A 19563-nucleotide genomic window follows, 5' to 3' on the forward strand; every position below is an offset into this window, starting at 1 on the left:
CACAAAAAATAAAAAAATAAAAAATAAAATGAATTTTTATCTCTAAAATAACATTTTATTTTACACAATGACATCTGATAATGACATTGACACATGGCATTGCAATGTCACATGACACTAACAATGTCACGTGTCAAAAACAGAGTCCTGAGACATGGCATTTTTATTATTTTTTTAAAAAAATTTAAAAAAATAAAAAAAATCACATACTGACACGTGATACATCGTTGACCGCGTTAGTCAACTCCGTCTGAAAGGAACCTCACTGAAACACTTTTTCAAAAATTGGGATGCAATTGATATTTTTTTTTTAAACGGATAACAAATTGACACACTTCTACTAAAGTGGGTACCATACAAATAATTAAATAATAAAAACAAAATTGAGCATACCACTGCATAAGGAGGGTGATTAGGGGTATGAAAGGATTTGAAAACTTGTTGAATACGATCTTCAACAAACGAAGCATGGTGTGAGTTAATGGAGATTGAAGGATTTTGTGCACCAAGCCTACACAATACAGAGTTCTTCAACTTCTTTCTTACCAATTCTTCTTTCGATTTTTCTTCAGCCATCTTCGTTAATACTTGTGTTTCAACTTTACAACTTTTCTTATTTATAAGAAAGGTAAATTTCCAAACAAAATCATAGTATTTAATGTTGATAAAATCTTTTGTCCTTCATATCATTTATATTATCATACTATTTTTACGGTCAGATTGTGATATAAAATCTTAATTCCTATCATTATTATGATATTTCTACGATAACAAATTATAATATGAAATGTTAACTTATCTTTTTGTAGATCTTATTATATCATATTATTTTTAAGATTTTATGATATTTTTATTTTCGCATAAGGGTCTTATAAGACAATTTATTTAATAATGTTTTTGGTTGATGAATTTATCTGAGGGTTTAAGATAAAAAGATATCTTTTTTGTTTTTATACAAAATCTTAAATTTTATTTTATATGATTACGTTCTTTAAAATGGATGAGAGAGATAGTAATTCAAAAACGTTTAAAATTTAATTAATTTAGTTAATAATATTAAAATTGTCAAATCAATTTAATATAATTTGTATTGTTATTTTAAAGATAGTTGAGGGAGATTTCGGTAACTAACCGTGTTCTCAAATCAAGAAAGAAAAATCTTACATAATTAAATTTTAATAGTTATCACTGTTTTGTTACCAAACGAACGTGTTATCAATTAAAGATATTTTAGACAGAAGAATAATTTGATATATGAGACAGTTACAAACGAATGACAGAAATAACTCTTTGAAAACAAACCTTCTAATAGAAATGAATGGATGTAATTAATGTTATCAATAAATATGTTTCTATTTTTTAGTCTATATTTTGTGTTTAATAATTAATATTTGCTTTAACAATTAATTAATGTTATTAATAGTATTTTCTTATGAGATTCCGAAAAACCGTTACAAAAGATTAATGTGTGAAACCGAAAACCCATATGCTTTCATTCTTTTCTTTTTATTGTTTGTATGTATATATTTATCTCTCTCTCAATGTATACATATATATATATATATATATATATATATATATATATATATATATATATATATATATATATATATATTAATTCAAATTTATTTGGAATAATCTCTTATACTTTTCTAAAATCGTTGTGTATCACGTGAGACCCTAAAAATGGATTTTAAAGAGTAGTAGTAATTTTATATTGACATTCATCTATTTGATTATTAAGTACAACTTCTATCTATTTAATTATTAAGTACAACTTCTATGATTAGAGTGTAGAGATCTAGGGTAGTCGCTTTGGTCTTTTACCCTTTCTTTTTGTGTTTGTGATCTTCTCTTTGCATGTGATTATCAGTTGGTTGCATGTAGTGTTTTTATACTCTTCTTATATTTATGTTGATTAGTGATCATAAATGTATGATCTGATCAATTTTGTGTTGTTCTTGTGTATAAAAGAGTATCTTATGAGAATGATGGTCAATTTATGGTCCATGAGTTTTATAGAGAGTTAAGTTAATTATAGCTAATGAATGTTTAATTAGTTTTTATTCCTCATTGTGCATTTAGAACTGTGATTGTATAATCAATTGACATGTTTGATTTGTTCTTAACTAGTGAAATGATAAGTAGGATTTTGTATACATATCGTTATGTGTTGGTGTTTTATATGATAAGCATTGTTGAATGTAGAATTTGTTTTGGTATTTCTAATTTGATATTTGGTATGAAATGAGAATTGAAGTTGGGAATCTTATGATATTGGCTCAGATAAATGGTTGTAACATGTTTTAGAGCAATTGTGAGAAGTATGAAATTTATTTTGTCTTTGTGAGAACTATGAATTCAATAAATTTGAAACTCCTTAAGAACCTGAAAATTTTAAAGTATTATGAGGTTTGCTAATTAGGAATTAATTCAAAAAGTATCAAATTACTCAATCAAAGCTCAAAGAGAGAGTTTAGACATTTGATACACTGTCATGCATCAATGTCACGTTAGGCGACGCCAAAGTTAGAGAGATTAGTGACTTTGTGCCGTTGGACGCCTAGGGTCGTTGCATGCAAATGTGCTCTCATGAGGCGCACACTAGGCTGGCTGAGCATTGAAGTGTAGTGTTGGACGTCATCTAGTTGGCACTCGGCAAAAAAAAAGTAATCTTGAGAAATTTTTAAGGGTAATGTGATAGAGGACTATCCAATACAAAGGTGTAAGAATCTTCAGATGACATGAAGTTGAGAACAACTCCGCTTTAGGAAAAATAGTATGATAAAGGACTATCTCCTAAATATATACAAGAAGAACTTGAGGAATAACTTTTAGCATTAAAAAGACATGAGACATGAAGATTATACAATTAAAGAATAATTAGAATAATTTATATAATTAAATTTAATTATATAAATGATCTAGCTTATCCTTTTTATATTATTTTATCTTTTGATATTTTTGGTATCTTTGATATCTTTAATATCTTTGATATCTTTGATGCCTTTTGATATTTTGGATATTTTTTTTATATTTTTCCATTTTTATCTTTTATCTTTTATATTCTATCTTTTATCATTAAAGACCTATATCAATCATTAATAAAGTTATTTTATTAAAGAGAAAGGATTCTCTTGGTTATTGGCTTAGGCCTAAAGGTTCTTATCAAAGATTAGAATCTTTGTGGCGAATCTTCTTGGACTTATCAAAGACTGGGATCTTTGTGGCTCAATATTATTTGGTTCTTATGAAAGACATGGGTCTTTGTGGCGAACCTTCGTTATAGTTGTCAATCTTGATCGTGACGTCTTGACTTATCAATCATGGATTGGATTGTGGCGTCTAGACTTATCTATCTTTGATTAGATTCTTATCAAAGAGGAAACTCTTTATGGAGAATCTTTCTTTGCTTATCAATATGCTAGATTGTGGCGCATTCCATCTCTGTCTTATTCAGTGTTTTTTATAATTATAAACTAATAAACTTTGATTTATCTAGTCTAAATATTTTGTTATTTTACAGAAGAAATTCAAAGTCAGAAAAGATCAGCATCTTTCCTATAAAGATTGTATCATAATGTTTGTAACTATTTGTATGAATATGTATGAATTGTGTGGGAATGGTATGCTCATTTTCAAGGTGGATTTGACGTACAATTCTTTAGGGTATACATTGAAGTAAAGATTCAAAAATTGAGGTTATATCCTCATAGTCTACTAACCATTAAAACTCATGTAGAGAAGAATGGGGTAGATGGTGAAAGGAGCAGGAGGTCTTGGTCTAAGAACAATTTCAGAATTCTTATGATGAGGAGATGATTAACCTTGTGTGTGATAGGGAACTCATTGCCAGTGGCTCCACATAGTAATAGAGATCACCACAAGTGCATAATTTCCAACAAATCTGACGTCAATGCATGTTATCTGGATGATTGAGTCTAGATGAGTCTTTAATGTGTGATATATAAATTTGTATATGCTTGGAATATATTATGATATGTTATAACATAATTATTGATGTACGACGACTCTTTTGTAAATTAACTTACACAGATTTATTGGTTTTATTAGGTTTTTGTTTTTCTTCCTTTTGCAATGATCACTGTTTTTTATATGATATGTATAGTTTTGTGATAGTGTAGTAGCTCGTAATGTATATCTATAATTATATCTTTTGGGATAATTGTACTAATATACATATTAATATATTAAACTTGGTGAGCTATATGTCCTTATGAATATCAATTATAAAATTTGAAATATTTCCTTTTACCTTTTGAAATACTATTTTCAATCATAAAACTTGTGGAAAATTATACACAATATATTCCTATATCTTTCTATTACATATCTATTCTTGGATAGCTAAATATAGAAACTACCTATCTATTGCGGTTAATACTCAAAAATATTTGGATTGTTACAACAAGTGTATTGATTTTTAATAATAATAATAATAATAATAATAATAATAATAAATAAATAAATAGATACAAGACTCTCTGAGTATATTATTTAATATTAATATATCTTTATAAATTTTTAAGATAATATTTTTATTTGAATCTATCACTAGTGTAGAATTGCATTTTTACCTCGCCTTATAGGTCTCGGTTGGCAAGGAATCGAAGCCTATAATGACGCAGTGACAATTTTGCAATTACAGGCGTGGGAACCGATGCAGAATATGAAAAATACCTGCTGCCAAAAGGTCTTCCTGCACTAATATATTGACAATGTAGCATATTTATATTTGATTATTATAACAATTAATGAAATTTAATTCGTCAAATTTTGAAACAATATACCCATATAATTATGCCGACCAACCAAATATATTAATGAACAAAGGAATGAATGAATTATTTATTGTTTTAGTATAAAATTTGTACCAACATCAATACTCTGCCAGAAATTCCTTCCAATTCTTATACTAATTATTAGGTTTGTTGTGGTGGTCCACTTTTCCCGACACCTACACATGTTGGTCTAGGTAAATGTCACATGATCAATGCAACTAATTTATAACTAAAATTTATTAAAACTTATAAAATCAGAAAAATATTCTACTGTTATATTGAAGTTTCGCATAATTTGTATTTCTAATTTAGGAGTTAAATAAGACTCTATTAAAGATTTACTCAGAAAATAAATAAGATTGATATTTTGAGGATTGTATAAGAAATTTAAGGTAAATTTAAGTCTCGTATTGTCTTAAAATTATGAATGAAAGGTGAAATCAATTTTTTATATAAGATAGAGTTACATATCATTAATGTTATCTCTATGAATTCTTTTCAAAAATCTAACAAATAAATAATTACCGATCATATTTATTTATGATATATTTATACAAGTATTTCAAGATACTAAAGAAACTTTTAAAATGGTGTATAAAGTATTGATTATTTGTTTTGAGATAAAACCGATTAATTAGTTATTTTTTAAAACTAAAATTGTGACGTGTAGTCACTTAACCGTAAAATAAACTCAAAACATTTTGATTACTAATAGGACGAGAGTTTGTATTTTTCTTTGCTTATTATTCCCATTAACTTTTTTTCTAATGTTGGAATAACTCACTGCTAATTCTTAAAATAAAAACCATCTCAAATATATAATTAGATAAGAATTTCATCGAGTTCACGAAAATAACCATTGCACGAAATGTAAAAATCATAAATTGAAATTTTAAATAAGTTAAGAAATTACCTTCAACAATTCTCTATCTAGGAAATGAATCCAAATAGTATATAATTTCAAATGAAACCATATTGTTGTAAAAAAGTTTTGCAAAAGGCATTTATTTATCTATATTTTAATATGTTATATATGTTTTTCCTCTTCACTAAAATATTATAAAAAAAGTATGTTTCTTTTCTAAACTAAATTATAAAATATTTCATCTTTGATTTTATGAAAATAACATAAAAGATTCTTCACAATAAACTATATATTATATATGAAAATTATATTATAGATTATTCATCTAAAAAGCCATTACATATATGTCGAAGGAAATATTTTACATAAAATTCATAAATTACAGAGACTAAGCATAATTTTAGTTTAGAAAAAAAAAACTTATTTAAATCTTTTAATAATTTCATTATAAAAAGAATAAACGCCGATTAATTAATCAATCAATCGAAGTATTTATAATGATTTTGTTATTTGAGGTGAATTTTTGTCACATGCAATGGGACAAGTTTGTACACGTGCATGTCACATGCAAGACGCAAACACTATCCATAGCTATGGCCATGGAATAATGCGTATTATTCTTGTGTTCGCATGTTCCACCAGATTTTGACGTATAAAAAACTAACATACAATGCAAGTTTTTGCGAATCAACGTTCACATTGAAGAGTGCAGAGAACGAAATCTTCTGCATTAATCAGAGAGAGAAAGACACAGAAGGTAGTGATCCAATGCAACAACAACATTGGAGAAGAAGATAAAAAGAAGGACACGTTCAAAAGGTGTGGCTCCTTCTTTCTGATTGATCTGAAAACCCTTTTGCGTGATTTGGTCCGCTATGTGTTTGTTTTTATTCACATTAAACAAACAATGTGCAGATAAGAATGCACGATAATGACACTGCTTCACAAAACAAAACCTAGCTAGCTCATAATATATATGCATCTATATTTGTGTCTGACTCGGATCCATGTCACATGTGATCACGTTTCTTCATAAGGAAAGTTAAGAAATTTTAACATATAGGGTCCTACCCACGTTAACTTTCCATGTATATATGTTATTTTTGAGTTTTTGTTTTGGAACAATTGGGACAGACCCAGATTTCAAAAGCTGCGAGTTACGCTGAGGTAACGAATCAGAAGCCTGAGAATATATCTGGTTAATTCTGCATGTGCTATCTTCTGGGCGATGTTTTGTTTGTTTTGTGTTTTGTGATTCTGGGTCGATGAGTTTTTTTTGCTATAAATTGATTAATTTTGGTTGGAAAAATGACAGAAAGTGAAGTTAAGATTGAAGGGAGATGAAGAACTCTGGTTTGGATAGTGGAATGTTCATTGACAGTGATGAAGATGTGGAGAATGAACATCATAAGTATTTGAATGATGGAAACGAATCGGATTATTCGAATTATTCCATTGATAACCATTCAAGGAAACCAAGCAACTACAATATGGCATGGCCTCAAAGTTACAGGTCAGCTTCTCCTCCGTGTGCATTGTGTGTTTCAATCTGTCATGAATGAGTGCGTTTCTGGCTATTCATTTGACTTTTACTTTTTTTTATTATTCATTTCTTAAGGCGAAAATAAGGCTTTTCTTTCACGGAAAATTGACTAATCATCGGTTGGAAAAAGAAGAAAAAGAAGAATAGTAAAACTCCATTGTCATCCAAATAAACATATTCACAACAGGTTTTTGATAATCAATTATAGTTTTTTTGACATTGATTATGCGTTTCACAAAATGTTTGTGGTAATGGACTATATATATATATATATCAGCCAAATTAATCTATTTTTGTGTAAAAGAGAATATTTACAGAGAAATGAATGCTGTGTAACCCTTTTTTTAAAAAAAAATTTCGCCTAACATTTTCTCTTTACCAAGTGTTTTTAAAAAACTAGAAAACACTTATTCTTGTTTTGATTTTTGGTTGCCGATACGTAATATAATATTATAAAAGGGCAGAGATTGAAAAAAGTCGGTGTATGCTGTATGAGACTCTCCATATATCAATCCTCGTTGAATTTAGGAAAACGTGCAAACACACATACCTTAGAGTTTATGTCTTTTAGAAACATGCCGCATCATCTTTACGATATGCCATGTCAATTTATAATCCAGGTGGTGGAAAATTCATCTTACAGATTTATTTTATAGGACTCAGTTAGATTTAAAATTCACTCTTTAATATAATATTAGAGTCATGATTTAGAATATGTCTTATTAAAATTTGTTGTTTGTTTGGTTTATTATATCACTTATTATCGGATCACTCATTAATGTCTAGTCCTATATTTGAAATATATATGTCTCGACATAAAAGAAAAATGTGTTAGAAATTTCACGTCAAAGATAAAGCAAATTCAAAAGATATAAACAATTTCATGTATCTCACCTCATAAACTAATTTTAAAAAACAGAATTAAATTTAAAGTCCACTTTCTTGACACCCATAAATAATGAATTCGGTTACAAAAGCTCTCTTGGATACTAATGAAAGACACATCTTAAAACATTGTTCTGAACAAATGTGTTTGGAGCGGACCGTTTTACTTTCTGAAGTAGTAAAAAGTGATGACATAATCATACTTTTTGTCCATCACCCTTGCTGGTTGAATATCTGTTTCTTCATCCTCTCATTTTGGCATTTTGCTTGATGAATCTGAAATGCACCAAGTTGAAGTGCTTATTTTGATGCAAATAATAATGTTTCAGGCAATCCATTGATCTATATGGTAGTGTACCATCACCAAATATTGGATTTCTGGGGACCACATCCCTGTCAAGATTAGGAAGCTCTTTTCTTGTTTCATCTTTGACAAGGAGGCAAACTCTTGAAATAACGCAACCAGAGAAAAAACCACTCTTGCAACCCAAAGAAGAGGAGCAACTGCGACATTCCTTGCTTCCTCCACAGCTATCTAGAAAGTCTTCCATTAGGAAAGATGCTTCCAAGGTTTCTCATGAAGTTCACATACCTGGCCAATGCACTTTTGGACAAGCTGTGCTTAATGGTAACTATACTGATAACTGCTTCTTCAATGCAAAATATAAAATGAACACAAACGAAAGCAATTATAGTGAAGCTATATTAAGTGAAGAATGATAACATTATAGTGAAGAATGACAATAATATACTGAAAGCTTTCTATCTTCATTTCTATCTCATATAAAAGTTCATTTAAGTTCCATCATACAAACGCTTAGTAACCTTGAGAATCTGTTTGTTCTGTTTTAACTACACTTTTGTATATGTGAGTATATTATTAGTTAGTTTCATGATGTTGCATTTGTCTGAAACTAGATCTGAGAGACAAAAACTATAATGTACTACTTTGCATATTATGTTGTTATGAAAAATCAGAAACTGTGAAGAGTTGTAAAATCAGAAGAAAAAAACAGAGTTCCTTTTGTAAAGATGTACAATAGAAGAAGGGAGAAAAATAGCAAACTTCAATTTTCTGAGTGCAATTACAAAAAGTTTCTTCTAATTAATACACACAAGAGAGAAGTAAATCTGAACAAAATAAATACCACCACTCCTTTTCACCTAATCACTCACCATACAACCAACTTTTCCCACAAAAAAAGGTTTATCATTAAATTGAATTTAACAAGACACAGCAAACAGAAAATAAGATCTTAAAGTACATAAAAGTCTCAATTTCTGACATATATGTTTTCTAAGGTATTGTGGTCATTTATCTTCTATATAAGAACACGAGTTCTATTATAATCCTGTTACTGCAGGGAGGACACAAGTTCTATTATAAGGTTCTAATTTGGAGTGACAATTACAGTTTTGGCACAATTTTTTTGTTGTAAATAAATGTTCTCTAATTCCTCAATTGCACCTGCAAAAACATTGATATGGTGGCTACAATGATAGCTACAACTGTTATTTAAAATCATGAAATTGTTACTCAATTTGGCACTTAACTGTAAGAGGTTCTTGAAGTTTTTGAAAGTGCAATTCTCATAAAAGTTCAGAATATTGAACTGCGAAAAAAAATTCATCTCTCACCAGCAGGTTGTTTGTGAACTACAACCCTCCATGTGTTAAAAGTCAAAAAAGAAGAAGTATACAAGTAAAAGGTTCACAAAACTAAAACATCAAAAGAATTTTGAACAAAAAATCACTCGTTAATAATAACCCACCAACTCACTCTTCTACTCTCTTAGATGATCCAATATGTAACCGAACTTATACTCAATATAGCTTGTAGATGACAAATTGTTGAAGTAAAAGATTTGGCTTTTAAAATAGCTTTGTTAGAATGTGCACTCTTGAAAATAATTAGTCTCTGATTGTTGGTTTAATTGTTTTGGATTTTGCAGGCATAAATGCCCTTTGTGGAATAGGAATCCTTTCAACCCCATATGCTGTTAAAGAAGGTGGATGGGTTGGTCTTTCTATATTGTTACTGTATGCAATTTTTTCCTATTATACTGGTTTGCTTCTGCGTTACTGTTTAGATAGTTCACCTGGTCTTGAGACATACCCTGACATTGGCCAAGCAGCTTTTGGTACTACTGGACGTGTCATTATTTCTGTGAGTTTCAGTTCAATATTTTCTTCATCAATATTTAATTTCAAAGCATTAATTAGTCTCTAATCTCTTGCCACTGCTTTTACTCTATTTTTTTTTTTGTATGCAGTTAATATTGTACATGGAACTATATGTAAGTACTTCCTCCACTCTTTGCTGCTTTTGAAATCTCAGTTGTTATTAATGTCAAGAGAATATGGAATATACAAAAGCTAAAGAAAATCTTGTTTGGACAAATTCTCATTTTCATTTCTGAAAGAAATAGGTGTTTACATTTGGATCCTTTAAATGATTTAAAAGATGAATCATTATCACTTCTCTGTAGTTAGACAAACTTATCCTTCCTTATATATCCATCAGTAATTTTTCATCACCAAATGAATAACATGAACCTCACCAACTTGAATCACAAGTCCTAGACAAAATTCTCAAAATTGGAAAGACATTAATGATGCTTTCTCCTTTATATTTCCAAACAAAAGGGCAGCATTTTTTTACATGCAATTTAAAACTTTTGGTTTGATTTGATTTGATTTTTTTCCCTTCTCTAATTAAGATTTTGATGATGATAACTTAATCTATTACATATTTATTAATTTTATGCAGGCTTGTTGCATTGAGTACATAATTGTGGAGAGTGACAACTTATCGACATTATTTCCAAATGCACACATTACTTTGGGTGGAATTGAAGTGAATGCACACATATTGTTTGCAATATTGACAGCATTGGCTCTTCTTCCTACTGTTTGGCTTCGTGATCTACGTATTCTCAGTTACATCTCAGGTACAATCTTTATCCTATCTCTTTCTTTCCTTTTCTTCTACAAGAAAATGTTATCCACCAATTTTTAAACCAACAAAATTTCTTTCATAAACAATGTCAGCACACATATTCTAGTACTTAAGTAAACATTAATCAATCATTTTAAGTACTCTCATTGAAAATGGTTTTGGTGGACTTATGATTTAAACTGTCACATGACATGTTTAGAAAAGAAGATTTGGAAGCACCTGTTTAACCTTTCTAAGATGTTGTTATTGCAGCTTGTGGAGTTGTTGCAACATTTCTAGTGGTTGCATGCTTGATCTGGGTTTGCTTGGTAGACAAAGCTTCCATTGATCATAGCCAAGGAACAACAACATTGAATCTTACAACTTTTCCTGTTGCAATGGGTCTCTATGGTTACTGCTACGCAGGACATGCTGTGTTTCCAAATCTCTACACTGCCATGGCAAATCGGAATCAATTTCCTGGAGTGCTCTTAGTATGGTAAACAAATCAAAAACTTCCACAATTTTAGTTATTCACTATCTTAGCAAACTCGAAGCTAAAGTTGAAGGTGAAACTATGTTTAAACATTCTAATTCTGTGGACTATATGTTACTATGTTTTCATTTGCTTATTTGATATCCATTGAAGTAAGTTAGCACATCAGCAAACAAATCAGACTTTCATGCAAACAAGCTTAGTGCAAATTTGAATATGCATTTAAACAAATAACATCACGAAAGAAGAAGTAAATATGCAGAAGGTTAAATATACTGACTTGTGTTTCACTGATAAAAAGCATCTCAATTATATATACATACAAGTATATATAACCTTTCAAAGAGATAAATAAGAAGTAACACAAAAAGAAGTTACTAGAGACAAGAAAAACAATATAAGTTTTGATATTCAGATATATCATGAGAGTACAATAGCTTGAAGGAAAGCTTCTACTGAGTTTTATCTTTTGCCCATCACAAGTTACCATGTTTGCACCTAATGGTACATCCTCACCTAATGAATTAATTTATTATCAAACTTTTTTATCTGTTGAAAATTAATATTTACTGTAAAAAATTCTGAAGTTTCCAATCTTAAATTCTTCTTGAACTTCAACACAACCCCTCCTGCCACTGAAAAAAAAAATGTTCTGAAGAATTTATGTTTAAGTATTAATTCAGTGAGTAATTATTTTTCCATGCAGTTTTGCTATTTGTACAAGTCTGTATTGTGCAGTAGCTGTTGTTGGTTACTCAGCATTTGGAGAAGGAGTACACTCTCAGTTCACTCTTAACATGCCCCAACACTTAGTAGCTGCCAAGATAGCTGTGTGGACTACGGTATGCTCATTCTAGATTCTGACCTTCTTCCATGCTTATATATATATATATATATATATATATATATATCACCATATTATTGATATTTTATCAGTCAGATAGAATTGCTAATCTTTGCATCATGCGATTTTATTTTGCAGGTGGTCAATCCATTTACCAAATATCCTTCATATGTGCTATATAAATAACTACATTTGTGCTTGCTTGCCAAAATAGTGTGCTTAGCAACTAATATAAGTTCTTAACACCAATTGAAATATAAGAGAAACAACAATGATAATTTGCGTCATAAATACAAATAGTTAGAAGAGCCAACAAACTTGTTTGATTGGCACTAGCTAAATCCTTTAATTTCACACCAGGTGAGAAAAAATGCTACAAGTATTAGAATGTTTTTCAATTTTCAGACGTTGATTTTCCAAAGAGTCATGAATATGATAAAATTCCTGTATGTTTTTGTATTTTTCCTTTTCATTTACAAATAATGGAGATGTTTGAATGAAACAAATCTGTGGCATTTTGTTGAGTGGCTGTATATGAATAGAATGATTAGAGCCATTGACTGAACCACAAAGTAATCACTTACATGTTTTAAAAAAGAAAGGAACATTAACTTGCTTCACCTTCAACCATTCATGAAATTTCAATACAATTTTAAGGAACATTTTTACCTAGATTGAGTTTGTTTTCTCTGTTATTGTAATGTTTCCACTCTAACAACCTATACTTTTATTCATGTAAATGGAACAAGCAACTCATATGGACATCCTATCCAAGAGTAGCACTTTATGTCTTGTTATTTCTCTTTCTTTCTCTTCATTGATTACCTTTTAATCTTGAAAAAGGAGTTTAGATAGAATCAATTTATTTCAATCTATGTACCTACATTGTGAAGATAAAGATAGATGTTTTTCTTAATTAGCACCACATATGCATTAAGTCTATCTCCAGTAGCAATGTGTATAGAGGAGTTGATACCACCAACCCATCCCCACTTCAACATATATTCCAAGGTCATTAGAACAGCTCTTGTACTTTCTACACTGGTTGTTGGTCTTTCAGTTCCCTTTTTTGGTAAGCTATTATTCTTCCTTATACTTTTGTTAAAATCTCGTGTACTATTAGCCAAATTATTTTACTATTGCCTGGTTCGATAATGTTTTACTATGAACTGCATATACTTTTCTCGCAGGTTTGGTAATGTCATTAACTGGATCTTTACTCACTATGTTTGTTGTAAGTGCCCTCAAATTCTTCTCTTTCCTTTCCAAGAGGTACTACTAGCCATAACATTCATTTTAATATGTTCGACCTTTTATGCAGTCATTGATTCTTCCTGCTGCTTGTTTTCTAAGCATAAGGGGTGGCAGAATCTCAAGCTTTCAGGTATGATGATTACCTCTTCATAATAGTAATGCTAAATGAAAATCAGAAATATAATCACGTTTTCGTTATTTAATGAGAATGGCTTTTCTCAGCCAAAGTGCTTGAACACAAACGAAACTTTTTATTTAGCCATAATTTCTCACCCGTTCTGTTCAGTTAAGAGTTTCGTAATTTTTCTATTTAAAGTTCTGCTATAAGATCACAGAGTACAGTAAATCTGAATGGAAAATTAATATATCAAGAAATCAGTTTGTGTTACAATTATTATTGATTACCTCTAATGTGACTCAACTTTTCCATCTTATTTCTACAGGCAGCACTTTGTGTTACAATTATTATTGTAGGTGCTGTATCAAGCTGTTTTGGATCATACTCATCCCTCTATGAGATCATTGAGAAATTGTTTGGATAAAGTTTTGAACTATAAATCCTAAACAATGAGACATCCTTTTTGTATTTCTCATCCCAACTGTTAAGTCATTTTTCTTCAGTACAAGATTTCACATTTGTGTTGTTGTAATTGTGGTTAATTATTCTGGTTTGTTTCCACATCCGAAAAGGAAATTTTTCTCATGTTGATATATGGGCATAGTTAATCATAGTGGAAGGTTCAAACCAATTGGTCAAATACTGGTTCAGACTGTAATTTTTTCACAGACAGGTGTTAATGTTATGAAATAAGTCTTCTCAGATAGTTTAGAATCAATCGTCGCATTTATGATATTGTTTACTTCAAAACTCTTCACGATTTTATCTTTAAAAAGAATTTTCAAGAATTTTAAACATCTAGTTCTAAATAATGTAGTACCTTTTGATTACTCAAAAAGAAAAAACAGGTAATGAAATTTGATAATCTACATATTAAGCTCTTAACTACCATTTTAGTTTAGATATTGAGTATGATATGATTTTTACTAGCTATAGCTATATGATTACCGCGATTCAATATAAAAGATGTTTTGCTCTAACAACAGTGTACCAAAACTCATTGACTATTTATACTCACGTACCAATAATTCGTGATATGGGGTTGGCCTGATCAATGAACATTGGTGGAGAATAACTGAACTCAAAGGAATCTTTATCAGAAGGTTAAGGGTGAGAAGAGTAAATTAATGCAACATTTTGATTATTTTCTGTGTTATTTGAGACTAGATAACAGACACGTTTTGTCTTTGACAAATGATAAGAACATTAAATTGAAACTTTATTATGGATGGGAACTACAACAGACTCATTTATTCTTCTAAACAGATTGAACTGAATGACAAGACAGTAACATGGAATCATGAAATGTGATTCTTATGAAATAACAGTAATACTACTCGGCATTGGTGCTACATATCAGTATGCATGCAACACCACTAGGTACTACAATAAGAATTCTAGAAAACTTGGTGGATGGTGAAAATCTCAAATTATTTGTTGTTGATTCCTATTGTCTGGTCACTGGAGCTCCATGTTTTTCAGCCTGCAAGTAACAGTTTCAAGAATTAACCACAAAAATAGAGTTCATAAGGCAAGTTAGAAAGGAAATATTTGCAGGGTTGATAGATATATGATTAACTATTGGTACAGTAACTTTTTATTGGGAGAACCATGAATATAGAGAAGAGCTTGGATTTAAAGAGAATCAAAGATTACACTTGTTTAAGTAGCTGCATGCTTCAGAGAATACAAATACATACTGTGAAGTTAAGTGCATATGCATAAATGATGTTGAAAAATGTTGTACCTTTTCCCCTCTTCATCAAACTCAGCAGTTTTCTTGTAGTTTGGGAATGGAACTTGACCTGATTCAATCTGAGAAATGTCTCTGAGGAGAAGCTCATAGTGCCTTTTCACTTCATCAGGAGTTTTCCCTCCAACAGCAAGGGCAACATTGTTCCATCGGTCAGGGGTGTCCTTGTCATAAACAGCTAGAGCCCTTTCAAAGGCCTTGTTGTCCTTAGCACTCCATGATCCTGTAGCTGAAATTGAGCTTGATGCCATTTCTGATAGTTATTTAAGGTAACTAGATATATTAGAGTATTCCTAAGGTTTCAAACTACTGGTATATGGCAGTGCTCAAGTTCAACACAGAGATGGAACTAGTTAAGAAAGGTTGAGAAACTCTACACTATAGTGTTAGGAAGAGTCTTGATGATATGTGTAGAAAGGAAGCACTATGCATGCTCCTTTTATAAGCAGAAATGGAGGGTGTGACACCATGCAAGGTGCAAGTTGTCTTCTCTTGCAAATTTCCCAAAAACAAAGCAGAATTTTAGTGATTTGTTTCATCAGGAACCACAGAATAGAGCAGGACCAAGAAGTTGAAGAGTAATGAGAGAATAAGTATCTTCAAAGGTTTAAACCATCTTTCTGAATTATGGTTGAGGACATTGCAGCTGCAGCTTTTGTGACATTATTTTATGTGTGCACCAAAGTAAACTATATGATAATTTTGCAATTACTCTATATGTATCACATGAGTATGTTACTATGATTATTCTCCTAACATGCCACATCACAACATTCATTCCACCATTGATACTTAAAAGTTGGAGAAGAATATTGGAATTAGAATTTTGTTTTTTCTTGGGATAAAAAATGGAATAGTATCGTTGAATAAATGAGCAAGAATATTATGTAGGACTTGGAAAAAACAATATAGGTTGTTACAATATAGATGAGCATTCTACTGAAATAAGTTTAACATTACTCAAACTAATATTGATTGGTGGAGGAATTGACATGATCAAACTCTATAGCATTAAATGATGAGTAAATGTAAATTTCACTTGTAATTGTATATGGGGCTTCTTCCTCCACCTCCAAGTTTTCTTATACACCTCCAAATTTTATTGTGATTCTAATTCTACCGAATTTATATTTTAAATTTTAAATTAATAATGTAACCAATAATTACTGCTTACCAACCTATTTACTGAAGTTGTACCTTTAAGTCATTTTCAAAATACTATCTACGATTAAGAAAACATCGGATTTCAAAATCCGATTCGAAAAATCACTGGATTTTGAAATTTGGCCTAGTAATCCAATAGATTTTGAAATTTGAAAACTAAATCTAATTTCGAAATCCGGTTTACAAAAGTATTAGATTTCGAAATCCGGTTTAGGAACTCACTGAATTTCAAAATCCAGTTAACTTTTCTTTTGAATTTCGAAATCTAGAGAAGTATTTTCAAATTCGTAATTCGATAATTAAGTCTACCGGATTTCAAAATTTGGTATATTTATAATTTTTTTTTTCAACTTTTTTAAATTAATTTATGATTTTGTTAGTCTTTAGTTAATTTTATTTATTTTGTGTGTTTTTTAATTTTTGCTTTTTTTAATTACTTTTTTTTTAATTTTCTTTAATTTATTGTCTTTAAATTTGTTCATTAATTTTTTTAATTAAAACTAATATATGTGGTTTTATTTAGTATTTTGATATAATTTAATATATTAGATATTTTAATTATTTTAAATTGTAATAATAAAATATAAACAAAATTTATTAAATATTTTAATTAGTTTATAATTTAAGTTTTAATATAATTTAAAATTTTAATACAATTTAATATATGTTAACGGGATTTCAAAATGTGGTTAAAATTTTTAGTAAAAATTTTGTTTTAAATTAAAATGAAAGAAAATATTTTAATCATTATTTTTTTTAAATATTAATTTTAATTAACATAAAAATTAAATTGAAATAATAAATACTCTAACTAGTTTAATTTAAAATTTTAATATAATTTAATATATGTTAATTGGATTTCAAAATCAGGTTAATTAAATTTTTGTTTTAAATTAAATTTAATAAATATTTTAATTAATGTATTTTTTAATTATTAATTTAAATTAACAAAAAAATAAATTTATTTGATTTAGTTCAATATTTATTTAATTAAAATTTATTAAATATTTAAAAAACAATGTCCATTACCATGTCAAAAACTCTTGGTCAAGGTGTAAAAGAAAAAAAACAAAACAAGGTAAAGTTGAAAAATAGAGTAATAAGGAAAGAACATGCACCTTATTTTTATCCAATAATAAGTGATATTGGAAAGCTAAAATCAATTAGGAATAAGACTAAATTTAAATATAGAAAGAGTTTTATAATCTCGAGATAGTAAAAAATTTAACAAAAATTTATTTCATTCCCTTTCCATGTGTCATTTGTACATAAAAATAATCCCATAGTAATTTGATGAACCTTGTTTCATATTAGTTATTTAATTAGATGATGTCTTTTATTTAACTTAATTTAATGATTTGGTCTAGTAGCTTTTTTACTATTAGGCAATTGAAAAATACTATTTAAAAATTTATCTAAAACTAATTAGAATCTATAGGTTTCAAGCAAAGGAAGAAAATTGAAACTACGTTTTTAAAAGAAATTTTTTTAAATTAGTTATTTTCTTTTAATTTTAAAAGACATTGATTTTTGTTATAATCCATTAAAAAAACATTTTAAATTGATTTTAATTGGAACCGACTCTTTAATATGTAATATCATTGAAGTGGTTAACAGTATCATTTATCAAGGAATTTATATGTGTTTAGTTAACATGTATTTTTACTAATCTGGATTAAAAATGTAAATACAAATTCATAAAAATTCCACAAATGGTGATAATTTTAAATTCAAAGCATTTCAAATCTTAAGAATTAAACTTATATTACTCAATTAGAGTAAAAGTTCACCGAGTTTAGATTTTATAAATTCAACTCAATGAAATAACTCAACATTCATACCATAATCTCACTACTTCTAATTTCTTGGGACAAGTTGTAAGTTCTAAACCATATTTGAAAAATGTTAATCTCTTAGTTATTTTCATTTAAGATTTATAGTGAAAATGTATTTATAACAATTAAGAGATAATAATTTAGTTGTTCAATTGTTAACTAAGTTTTAAAGTATTTTCTAACGTGTAGATACAGTTAAAAGCATATATAATCAATCATGCACATTAAGCACAAAGAAATAACACAAAAGTCATCATATAGATTTACATTTTAAAGACAAAACTACATCAATAAAAGATTCATTACATCCGACCATAATGAATGAGATAGTTAACTACTCTTAAATATGTAAAACACAAAAAATAACAAGAAAGAGTGGTGTGATTGAAGTATGAAGTAGTTATGGAGCTCTTCCTCAAGTCTTGGCTTTCTCTATCTTTGGTTCGATTTTTCTCTCCAAAACTCCTTTTTTTCATTCATAAATTGGCTTCTAAACAATTCACAATTATAGCTTATTGTTGGATGAGTCCAATATCTTCGTGGATGAAAATTTGCTTTTTGTTAGAGAACACTTTCTTTACTCATTAAGTTTAGAACTCACTATCCGAGCATGAAATTTTTCTCATTGGACCAAAATGTTCCTCTTATCTTCAATCTTCCACTCATTTACAAAAATTGATCAAAAATATAGTTACTTCTATCTTTGAAAGAAAATGTTTAAATTCTAAATCTTTTGATAAACATGAAAAATAAATTAATATCACGCTTATCAAAAGTCAGTTTAAAAGATATTCTCAAACCAACTTTCTAAACAATTGATTGAAATTATGTTTTTTTATTTTTCACAACTATACCTTTTGAATGTTTGTAAAACAATGTAAAATCCTATGAAAAAAAAAAGGGTATATATAATCTATTAGTGAGGTTGCCCCCTATGATCAAGTAGCTGTGAGACCTAACTTTATTTTATTCTCATTCTTGCAGGATCTTCAATGGGTAGAAGCTGGACCAATTGAGAACCAAATGTGTCATTTATTACAACATGCAACAACAATATCTTCCTCAT

The 19563-nt window shown here is 29.0% G+C and overlaps 2 protein-coding genes across 3 annotated transcripts; one reads left to right on the forward strand and one right to left on the reverse strand.

Moving 5' to 3' along the window:
* Window positions 1–6357: 6357 nt before the first annotated feature.
* Window positions 6358–14456, forward strand: LOC114190032 (amino acid transporter AVT1C-like). 2 transcript variants are annotated; one of them, XM_028078782.1, is made up of 13 exons: window positions 6358–6486; window positions 6983–7180; window positions 8425–8723; window positions 10048–10262; window positions 10369–10392; window positions 10866–11046; window positions 11307–11532; window positions 12236–12371; window positions 12512–12531; window positions 13300–13445; window positions 13564–13607; window positions 13695–13757; window positions 14071–14456. In XM_028078782.1, the coding sequence occupies exons 2-13, from the start codon at window positions 7008–7010 to the stop codon at window positions 14167–14169; spliced, it is 1626 nt and encodes a 541-aa protein (XP_027934583.1). In that variant the 5' UTR covers window positions 6358–6486; window positions 6983–7007; the 3' UTR covers window positions 14170–14456. The 2 variants fall into 2 exon arrangements, with proteins under 2 accessions (XP_027934583.1, XP_027934582.1); XM_028078781.1 differs by lacking the exon at window positions 6358–6486 and adding an exon at window positions 6724–6834.
* Window positions 14457–14949: 493 nt separating this feature from the next.
* Window positions 14950–15896, reverse strand: LOC114192714 (protein RADIALIS-like 3). Its single transcript, XM_028082506.1, has 2 exons — window positions 15493–15896; window positions 14950–15228 (listed from the first exon to the last, which is right to left on the reverse strand). The coding sequence occupies exons 1-2, from the start codon at window positions 15747–15749 to the stop codon at window positions 15204–15206; spliced, it is 282 nt and encodes a 93-aa protein (XP_027938307.1). The 5' UTR covers window positions 15750–15896; the 3' UTR covers window positions 14950–15203.
* Between the last annotated feature and the right edge of the window lie 3667 nt (window positions 15897–19563).

Source organism: Vigna unguiculata, chromosome 7 (genome assembly GCF_004118075.2).
Source record: "Vigna unguiculata cultivar IT97K-499-35 chromosome 7, ASM411807v1, whole genome shotgun sequence".
NCBI lineage: Eukaryota > Viridiplantae > Streptophyta > Magnoliopsida > Fabales > Fabaceae > Vigna > Vigna unguiculata.